General features: G+C 45.2%; 1 protein-coding gene across 1 annotated transcript; it reads left to right on the top strand.

The window, feature by feature from the left end:
* Positions 1-6,853: 6,853 nt before the first annotated feature.
* On the top strand, positions 6,854-10,070 carry HTR5A (5-hydroxytryptamine receptor 5A). Its single transcript, XM_073334574.1, has 2 exons — positions 6,854-7,961; positions 8,898-10,070. Exons 1-2 carry the CDS (start codon positions 7,221-7,223, stop codon positions 9,228-9,230), a joined length of 1,074 nt encoding a protein of 357 aa, XP_073190675.1. The 5' UTR covers positions 6,854-7,220; the 3' UTR covers positions 9,231-10,070.
* Positions 10,071-11,389: the final 1,319 nt, after the last annotated feature.

Below are 11,389 nucleotides of genomic sequence, written 5' to 3'. Positions count from 1 at the left end.
TTCACTATGCTAGTTATCCAGTCACTGATAACCTTTTTGGTGAAAACAAACAAAAAAAAGTCATTAAGCACTTCTGCCATTTCCACATTTTCTGTTATTGTTCCCCCCACGCTCTCATTGAATAACGGGCCTACCCTGTCCTTGGTCTTCCTCTTGCTTCTAATGTATTTGTATAACATTTTCTTGTTATCCTTTATGTCTACAGCTAATTTAATCTCATTTTGTACCTTGGCTGTTCTAATTTTAACATGCTTATGTTATTTGTTTCTATTCATCCTTTGAAATTTGACCTAGTTTCCACTTTTGGTCAGACTCTTTTTTTGAGTTTCAGATAATTGAAGATCTCCTGGTTAAGCCAGTATGGTCTCTTGCCATTCTACCTATCTTTCCTACACAGAGGGATAGTTTGCTTATGTGCCCTTAATAATATCTCTCTGAAAAACTGCCAACTCTTTTGAACATTTTCTCCTTAGACTTGCTTCCCATGGGATCTTACCTGTCAACTCCCTGAGTTTGCTAAAGTTTGCCTTCTTGAAATCCATTATCTTTATTCTGCTGTTTTACCTCCTACCTTTCCTTAAGATCATTAACTCTGCCAATTCATGATTACTTTCACGTAAACTGCATTCCACTTTCAAATTCTCAACCAGTTCCTCCCTATTTGTCAAAATCAAAACTAGAACAGTCTCTCCCCAGTAGCTTTCTCTACTTTCTGAAATAAAAAATGGTCTTCAATATATTCCAAGAATTTGTGGGATAATCTATGCCTTGCTGTGCTATTTTCCCAACAGATGTCTAGGTAGTTGAAGTCCCCCATCACCACCAAGTCCTGTGCTTTGGTTGATTTTGTTAGTTAAGCCTCATCCACCTCTTCTTCCTGGTTAGGCTGTCTGTAGTAGACACTTACCATGACATCAACCTTGGTTTTTACCCCTTTTTTCCTTACGCAGAGACTTCCAACAAGTCTGTCTTCTGTTTCCATTGCAACCTCAGTCCAAATATACACATTTTTAATATATAAGACGACACCTCCTCCATTTTTCCCCTGCCTGTCCTTCCTGAGCAAGCTGTACCCTTCTATACCAATATTCCAGTCATTCATATTAACCCACCAAGTCTCTGTGATGCCAGCTATGTCATACTTGTGTTTATTCACTAGCATTTCAAGTTCTTCCTGCTTATTCCCCATTCTTCTTGCGTTAGTATATAGATATTCAAGATACTGATTCGATTTCCCCCGTATATTCTTTCTGGTCTCTCCCTTATCACTGCTAAATGACCAATGCTCCCTCCAGATTCCGACTCTTCTCCCAAGTCTCCACGTTTTTTACTTACCTGTGGGCTTTTGTAATCTGCCTCCATTGAACCACACATGCGCTTGTCTAATCTCCCAGAAATCTGTGTCTGGAGAAAGACCTCCCCATACACAGCCCCCCACCTTCCATGCAGAAGCAGGACAAAACCACCTCTGCAGCACTGTCCCCACAACTGGCCCTACTTATTTGCCCCTCTTTGGGGGATCTGTGTAGAGGGATGCTGGGGACAGGAGGAGCAGCAGCACAGGAGAGTGTACCATGGCACTAACCTCTGCTCTGCACCCAAAATTTCTGCAAAGGAATCCCGGTGGGTGCTGACACTTTGTATTATCTCCATTTAAGTCTCTTCCATAGCAGAACAGCTCAAGCAGGAATTGTGTTTCTAGGGGCCCACAAGGATGGCTCCAGGCTCCATGCAAAAGTGGAGATATCCTTCCTTGTGGATTCCTAAAATATGCAAGTTTGGGAGATTGGGGCTGGCCTCCAAAATCCATGCACTGTCCCCTTCCCACTAGATGGGATACTGTGAGGAGAACCCTGTGATGCGAACCTTATGGAGTTTTCTTTCCCCCTACAGCTTTTCTGTTTTGTTTTTTTCTGTGCGAGAGGGAAATCTGTCTCATAGAACTTACATACAGAATGCATGGAAAAACACATCTTTGTATGGACCTATTGATGGAATTAGCTGTAATGTACTGTCTATGAATGTGAGACACAGTCCTGCAAACCCTTACTTGTATAAGCAGTCCCTACTCACTAGTAGACCCAATTATTACTCAGTGTGAGAGAGTTTGCATGATCAGACCCTACAGTTTAATATGTTGTTAGCTTAGGAATGACTGGTTTTAGTTGTAGAAGGCTCCCAGTTGCTTTTGTGGTGGGCACTGATCTAAATGTCTAAATAAATAGCTTCACAAAATATATCCAGGTATCACTTCACCCACTCATGAAATGCATCCATGAAGGTACTTCACCATGTCTCAGTACTATGATTTCAGAACATGGAGTGTTTAACTTACTCAAATTAACAGCAATTTGCACAATATCAAAAGGCTGAAACAGAGAAATCTACAGGTTTCAGAGTAGCAGCCGTGTTAGTCTGTATCTACAAAAAGAAAAGGAGGACTTGTGGCACCTTAGAGACTAACCAATTTATTTGAGCATAAGCTTTCGTGAGCTACAGCTCACTTCATCGGATGCATTCAGTGGAAAATACAGTGGGGAGATTTATATACACAGAGGACATGAAACAATGGGTGTTACCATACACAATGTAACAGAGTGCTCAGGTAAGGTCAGATATTACCAGCGGGGGGTGGGGGGACACACCTTTTGTAGTGATAATCAAGGTGGGCCATTTCCAGCAGTCGACAAGAAGGTCTGAGAACGTTCCACCCCCTCCCCCGACGTTCCCCGCTCTCCTGCTGATAGTAGCTCACCTTACCTGAGCACTCTCCTTACAGTGTGTATGGTAACACCCATTGTTTCATGTTCTCTGTGTATATAAATCTCCCCACTGTATTTTCCACTGAATGCATCCGATGAAGTGAGCTGTAGCTCACGAAAGCTTATGCTCAAATAAATTGGTTAGTCTCTAAGGTGCCACAAGTCCTCCTTTTTCTTTTTTAGAGAAATCTACAAGTCTGATGAGAACTGACAACCTTTACTTAAAAGGCAAGCAACTGAGCACACATTCCATGTCTAGAGGAAAAAATGTGAATGTGGATCTGATGCATATTAGCTCAGATCCATCTCCTGGATCTCAGATTATTCTCCTGAAAGCAATCCACAATGTGGGAAGGCAGCACACTGATAAGTCAATTATGCCAACAGAAACACTTGACAGGTAAACAAAGCAGTAGTGGAGTGGCTGTTCAGGAAATGGTATTGCCAAGTAACAAGAAAGCTTTCAACTGCATATCAAGAAACCAGGATTAAGGGACTACAGATGGGGAAAAAATATCCCTTAGAAGACATCTGCATTTTATTTCTGATCTCAATGGTTCTTTCATTACTATGCAGGTTGACACTGTGTTATAACAACAAAACCAACTTGACAGCACTGGGGAACCCCAAAGGCCAACACAGAAAACTCTTTAAAATGATTTCTTTCTTCATCCTTCATAAAAGGGTAAAGAAATCAGACCTTCGGGACGACATCTTGACTGGTAAGAGAAGGGTCTTAAAATTTATATAATTTCTTCTCTGGTGTTCTGCAGAACATTGCCACCGTCCAAAAGGATTTATATAAATATAGGTCATCAGCTGCCTGGGATGAAGCAGAATGACATTCAGGAGAACACACACCAAGTAGTCCATTTGCAGCCTAGTGACATCACAAACTTTCCCACAGTTTCACCAATTTACTAGCACCAATGCCAGTTTGCCACCAAAATGCCTAAAGCTTGTGAGAAACAAATCTCTTCTACAACTTACCATCAGGAAAAAGGGTCGGAACAACAACTGCATTTTACAGATCCATCCATTTCCTGTCATCAGTGCAGTGTGTCTTACTGGCAGACACTTGACAGTTTGTACTGGACGCTTTGATAGTCAAAGCTCATGTATTAAGCTAAAGAAACTTCATCTTCCTGCATACAATTTCTTCTTAATATTTCTCTCTGTGTCTGTTATTCTAAAAGAGAGACACATGGTGGAATATACTTATGTTGATGGACCTCTATCATACTAGTTACTCTTAAAAGCATAATTCATTTTAATAAAGTTATTTAATAAAGAAACTTTAACAGGAACGTGGACAACAACTTTCAGGTGTGATGTGTGCATTTGTGTATGCAACAGTGGTCAGCCTTTAGTTGGCTTATCTTGCAGGAAATTTACAGAAGGATCATGAGACAAATATCTCATAATTGCCTCTTATGGGCTCATCACAAACTGGTTGAGCATCACCGTGCTACCACCAGTGAAATCAATGAGAGTTGCACGTACCTAACATCTCTCAAGAGTTAATTTCAGCAGGAAGGCAGAAAAACACTTCTTATAGCCCCCCACTTACCAGTACTTAGAAGACGATGCAGAGAATTAACTGCTTTCAAGTCTATCCTGCATGAACCCATTTGATCAGGTTTATGAGACAGACTTCCAAAGGATAAAAAAGCAACCCCTGGAAGAACAGGGCAAAGAGACCCAGGTTCTGCAGAGAAGCATACTGAATCCCAACCCCAGAAGTGGGATCAATGGGATTACCTACATGAGTAAAGCGGGGAGGATTTTGTCCTTTAAAGTAATAGTTTTCTGTCAGGATGGATTCAGCAGGTGACTTCCAGATGAAAGAGCTATTTCCAATTAACTCTTTCCTGATCCATTCAGTCCCCAGGAATCTGTTAATACATTTAGTGAGAGGTCCAGTCAATACAATAGTGAAAATCCTAGTGCATAGTGAGAGGACACACTGAACATACCTCATCTAGATTTATGCTTCAGCTTTCATGGTTACATTTCCAATTTTTCTCATGGTTACTCTTGTTTACTTCTTACTAAAGCAATAGTACCTGTATTTTGGTCTTAGGTGCACATACCACATAATGTTTAGCTTTGTGTTTGTGCAGTTTGTTGGGAAAGGCCCACTAATTAATATAGGCCTGATCCTGATAGGTGTTAAGTGATTCCTTCAAGACCTTGAGGTCAGCGGTAATTGAGGAGGCTCAGCATCTTGCAGGATCAGGAACTTTCTGGGATTGGGTTCAGCCCCAAAAGGGATGCTTTATAAATCTGTGCAAAATCCATTCAGCTATATTTGAGTTGTGAGAGGAAAAGAGAGACTTTTCCCATCAAAAACATTGTGGTTATTCCTGTGCACAAGAGGAAAAGTAATGGTATGCCTCTAAAAGTGTAGTATAGTGCCAAACTCCCCTTCTGCCCCCTCCAAACCACATCCCGACAACCCTACATTCTCCAACTTTTTCTTGATGTGTTTCTTTCACCTGGCAGCACTGAGAAGCAAAACCCCGCATGCCTCCTATACGAGTAATATGCAAATAGGCTGAACTTTGAAACATCACATGTCTCTAGCCCTTACTGAGTAGCTTGAATATAAAAAGTTCTATGGAGGTTAAAAATGTGCAGTACCAAATACCCATTTGATTTTTAGTTATGCTATTGCCTATAGTACTGTGCTGTTGTGCATCTCTACAGAACTGTTACATCTTTATTTCTTCCCCTAAATCCAATGGAACTGCATTAAGTGTATCTATCACTCTTCCTTAATATTTATTTACTTATTTCCTTTCTCCCACCTCCTGTTTGTCTTGTCCAGTTAGTTTGTTAAGCTGATTAAGGTACTGACTGTCTCTCTGTCTCTGTACAGTGCCTAGCACAATGGGGCCCTGACTCCATTTGGCACCTCTAATCACTAATGTTACAGAAATAATAATAAAAAAAGTAAATACAAATTTTGTAAATACAAAAATGTGTAGTAGTCAGAGAAGTATTCTGTTTAGCTTTAATAAAAAGTTAATTATAGTTAAAAGTCAGGATATGCAAAAGGTGAGATTCCAAAAGAAACAGTCACTTGACCCCTTACACATACTAGATGGCTTGTTAGATACATGCGGTACTGTGAGACACATTCAGTGTGAGTATATTAACATTGCCAGTAACTCCTGAGTTTTTAAAACATCTAGGTGTAATTCTTTTCAATTTTAAAATTATATTTCACAACAGGGGAAATTAAAGTCCATGAAAAAGCAGCACCAGTGAAGTGGGATGTTTGCATGATGGATGCCCCAAACACTTAGCAAAAAAGCAGTACTGGAAAAGCTGAGTTGACTTAACTATAGCTAATCTCTAGATAAACATCTAGAAACTGAAATGACTAAGCATGATTTTGAAAAGCTCTTATTCTCCAGCTCCTTTTACCAACACACTTGAGACCAGAGACAACTTTAATCTGCCTCTGCTCTGCTGAAGCCCACGGGAAATACTCCATTTTCATTATATGCACAGGTAACCCACCTGACCAGTTGGTTACATGCATATGCACCTTGCCAGGTAGAACAGAGCTTTGGTTAAAGTGCCTATAAACCTAAGCTATGGATACCTCCTCCCTTGTAATAGAAGATGGATCCCTCACTGTAAATTAACCCCCTTTCTTCTCGCAAACCAAATCTCGTATGAGTTTATTCATACGAGCAAGTGCAGAGCAGCATCCTAGCTGAACAGGGTAATTAGGTGCAGGAGATGAATAGGTTGTGACAGTGAGTGAAGCACTGAGCTGAGCACAGAGGAGGGAATTCAGAGAATCCATTTACCATCTGCTGGTGCAGTCCTCTGCAAGACACCTGGGCTGTTCTTGGAGACTTTCAGGGCGAAGAGCAGCAGGGCACCGAGCTAAGCAGCAGGTGCCGAACCCAAGCGGGCTCCTCCTCCACCTGGCAGCTAGCGAGCGACGGAGGCAGGGGCCGCCACCCGGCAGGGGAGGGAAGGCAGGCAGGCAGGCAGGCTCTCGCGGAGCGAGGGGTGCGTTCGCCTGGGGAGGACTGGGGGGAAGGGGGGTTGCCGTCAGCTGATGGGCCACGTTTTGACGTCGGAGTCATTCTCCTCTTTGATAAAGCCCCGCCGCCGGCTCGGACTTGCGCTCGTCGCCGCTCCCAGCCCTGCACCGCCGGGCGGGGAGCCGCAGCTACGCTAGGGAGCGCGGCTCAGGCGCCCGGGGCGGGCTCCCCCCGGCGGGGCGGCCAGCAGGGCTCGCTCGCGGAGGGGCCGGGGCTGTTCTCCCGTCCCCGGCGCCGGGCACGCTCCCTCCCGCCGGCGCCATGGCCGCGCCTCCCCCCAAACTTTGCCTCGGGCCGGGCACGGAGGCGCAGCCGGCGCCCAGCCCGCCGCCGCCCGCGCCCTGAGTCCCGCGGCCGCTCTCCGCCGCGCCCTTCCCAGGCGGCGGCCGGCATGGACGGGCCCCTGAACCTCTCCGCCACCCCGTGGGCAGCAGCGGCCAACCGGAGCGGCGGCGGCGGCGGCCCCCCGGCGGCCCTGGCCGGCCGCGCCCCGCTGTCGGTGTTCGGCGTGCTGCTGCCCACCCTGCTGGCGCTGCTGGCCGCCGCCACCTTCCTGTGGAACGTGCTGGTGCTGGCCACCATCCTGCGGGTGCGCGCCTTCCACCGCGTGCCCCACAACCTGGTGGCCTCCCTGGCCGCCTCCGACGTGATGGTGGCGGCCCTGGTCATGCCCCTCAGCCTGGTGCACGAGCTGGCCGGGCGGCGCTGGCGGCTGGGCCGGCGGCTGTGCCAGGTGTGGATCGCCTTCGACGTGCTGTGCTGCACGGCCAGCATCTGGAACGTGACGGCCATCGCCCTGGACCGCTACTGGTCCCTCAGCCGCCACCTGGAGTACACCCTGCGCGCCCGCCGCTGCATCTCCAACGCCATGATCGCCCTCACCTGGGCCCTCTCCGCTGTCATCGCCCTGGCCCCGCTGCTCTTCGGCTGGGGCGAGACCTACTCCGAGGGCAGCCAGGAGTGCCAGGTCAGCAAGGAGCCTTCCTACACCGTCTTCTCCACCTTCGGCGCCTTCTACCTGCCGCTCTGCGTCGTGCTCTTCGTCTACTGGAAGATCTACAAGGCGGCCAAGTTTCGCATCGGATCCCGGAAGAGCAACTCCATCACCCCCATTGCCCCCGAAGGGCTAGAGGTGGGTCGAGCCTGGGGTTTGCCAGCTGGCCTGGGCTGAGTGGCAGCTGGGATGATGTCCATGGCCCAGCCCTGCAGGGAGGGAAACTTGCCCAAGGACTGTGGAGCACTGTCAGGTCTAGAAGGGAGACTTGCAGGCCAAGTGTGCAGTCACTGAGTGCTAGTGGAAATGTTGTGCGGGAACTTTTGAGTCTGACTGTGAACCTCTGATTCAGGCTGGTGAGCAGTGACTCGCTGAAATCCTTGAAATCCTGTGGGTCAGTGCTCACTTGTATGACTAAGGGTTTCACAGGTGACTCTGCCCCTTAGGAGTTGGGGGTGGAGGGTCTGTAGGTAGCCACCCAGAATATGGAAAATAACCTGACAAAGTCTAAGGGAAAACGTGTGTCTATGCAGACACCTACACTACCTTGCAATTGTTTCCTAATGGTGGCTGGATGCTTTGAACTCATGGCTAGCTGATGTATTAATGAGCTATATGACTGTTTTTGGCAATAATGTATGTTGTATGCTCTCCGACTGCATTTTTATCCTTCCCCCATCGTATGCCCCTCAGAGAGTAGCATAGTCAGAAGAAGCAGGCAGGGTTGTGTGTGTATGTGAGAGAGATTTACTGTTCTGATTGTACTAAATGTGTGACATATACATGGTTGAATTGTGATAGATGGAGTAATTGTGCATATGCAGTTTCCACTATGACTGCTATTTTTCTAATCTCAGTTATTTAAAACTCCCTATTACCCAAAACAGGGACATATACCTCACATCTCTTAAATATGATAAAGTTGCACTGCTGACCCAAACTACTTCAGTGTGCCCAATCACATTCATATAACTACAGCTGTTCTGTAGGTTTGCTGACACATGCAATATGCCTGGTGTGATGATGGGCAGCAGGCAGGGTGCATACGTTGATGCTTGTGCTCACATCTGGCAGGTGAAGGAGGCCTCCCAACAATCCCAAATGGTCTTCACGGTCCGTCACGCCACTGTTACCTTCCAGACCGATGGAGATACGTGGAGAGAGCAAAAGGAGAAGAAAGCTGTCCTCATGGTGGGCATCCTTATTGGGGTCTTCGTACTATGCTGGATCCCCTTCTTCATCACTGAACTCATCAACCCTCTCTGCTCCTGTGACATCCCACCCATTTGGAAAAGTATTTTTCTATGGCTCGGCTATACTAATTCCTTTTTCAATCCATTGATCTATACGGCTTTCAACAAAAACTACAACAATGCCTTCAGGAACCTGTTTTCCAGACAGCACTGAGCAGCAAGCAGGAAATAGGAGGAAACCCCCTCTTCTCCAGCAACCCCTCTAAAGATCCATCACCTTCCCTACTTAGCATATCCTATATCAGGGGTTCTCAAACTGGGGGTCAGAACCCCTCGGGGTTGCAAAGTTATTACATGGGGGGTTGGGAGCTGTCAGCCTCCACCCCAAACCTCGCTTTGCATCCAGCATTTATAATGGTGTTTAAAGATATAAAAAAGTGTTTTTAATTTATAAGGTGGGGGTAGCACTCAGAGGCTAGCTATATGAAAGGGGTCACCAGTACAAGAGATTAAGAACCACTGTCCTAAACAGACTGGGGAACACTGAAAGAAACTCTCCACTACAGAGATCACCATAAGGATTCACTGAGCTCATAAAAGATTGCTTCTGAAATTCAGCAGCCCTCAGAGACTCTGCCCACACTTCCTTTCCCACCCTTAGAATCATAGAATCTCTTGGTTGGAAAGGACCTCAGGAGGTCATCTAGTCCAACCCCTTGCTCAAAGCAGGACCAATCCCCAACTAAATCATCCCAGCCAGGGCTTTGTCAAAACTTAAAAAAAAACAAAAACAAAAAAAAAAACCCCTTCAAGCCAGTTGTCTTGTAAACAGCAAACAAGGGTTTGCTGAGTCTCCAGCCGGGTCCTTTTCCAGCATATGTTTGACTTTACCCTCTCTTCAATGATGTCACTCAGGGGCAGTTTGGTTGCAAGAGCGGGGCAGAGGAGTCCATGTGTAACCAAAGGGTTTTTGCAAAAAGAAAAGGACTACTTGTGGCACCTTAGAGACTAACCAATTTATTTGAGCATAAGCTTTCGTGAGCTGCAGCTCACTTCATCGCATCTGAAGTAAGCTGTAGCTCACGAAGCTTATGCTCAAATAAATTGGTTAGTCTCTAAGGTGCCACAAGTACTCCTTTTCTTTTTGTGAATACAGACTAACATGGCTGTTACTCTGAAAAGGGTTTTTGAAGCCCAGTGCCTGCTTAGCTGCTTTTTGCATATGCAAAGCCAGACCCCTTTAGCAGTAGGGTTTCTCATGATTTGTGTGAAACATGCATCTGAAGAAGTGGGGTTTTTACCCACAAAAGCTTATGCCCAAATAAATCTGTTAGTCTTTCCACCAGACTCCTCATTGTTTTTGTGTGAAACCAGCTATTTTTTCAGAGGTGAAGAATGGAATCTGTTGCAAACAGAGATTCATTTTAACTCTAAAAATGAATCTTATTCCCCAAATATAACCACTAGATAAAGATATGAGAAAAGGCTTCTGCATTATGGATCTATTAACAGTGGGATATTTACTATTGGATTCAGTGTAGCAAGTTTTTCTGTATTTACTCGTTGTGGAAGCTTAATTTGTTATGTGCAATAGAGTGAGAGGAAAGGGGTGCATTATTGAAAACATCTCTTTCATATGCCTGCTTTAGTTATGAAATACACAGGTGTTCCTTGACTGTGAATGTTTACTCTAATTCATGAATGTATTTTAATCAACTTTGGGCAAATTTCTTAAAATATATTTCAAAATGCACATCAGTTGAAAGCTGTGTTTTACTTTCTAGAATGTGATACCATTCCCACTGAAGTCAAAGGAAAAACTCCAGCTGATTTCAGTGGGAGTTAATGACCAATCTAAGTATATTTAGTGGCTAATGAAGTTTGACCCTAGGAGTCTAAGGTTTCCAGCAATGGGGGGGGGGGGGCCCTGTGTCAAGGGCCAGCATGCTATGCTTCAAGTATAAACCATCAACAGACATGCCTTCTGTCTAGATTAGGATCAAATCTACCCTTGTTGCCCCTTTCTACTATAAGTGCAGGTTCTGGCTGCTGCTTACTGTTTTGCTTTCTTCTTGTGCCTCCACTTCACCAGCATGATTTTAGCAACTGCTATGTCACTTGCCTCTAAAAGTACAGATACATGCTTTCTGCCCTGCTACAATGACAAGTTTTCAGATGGAGAACAGCATTACTTCTAACTATCAGTTCTTGAGGTGCAACTATTAAAATCAGACTGGAATTTAAAAGGTGGAGGAGAAGACAAGATGGGAATCAGAATTACATGACTTCAGGGTCTGATATCTTGAAGCAAAGATAAAGAGAAAAAAATGCTATAAATCACTGGAAAGCTTTCCAGTGATGTGCAGGATTAGT

This window comes from Lepidochelys kempii, chromosome 2, assembly GCF_965140265.1.
Source record: "Lepidochelys kempii isolate rLepKem1 chromosome 2, rLepKem1.hap2, whole genome shotgun sequence".
NCBI lineage: Eukaryota > Metazoa > Chordata > Testudines > Cheloniidae > Lepidochelys > Lepidochelys kempii.
This window is presented reverse-complemented; position numbering and strand designations above follow the sequence as displayed.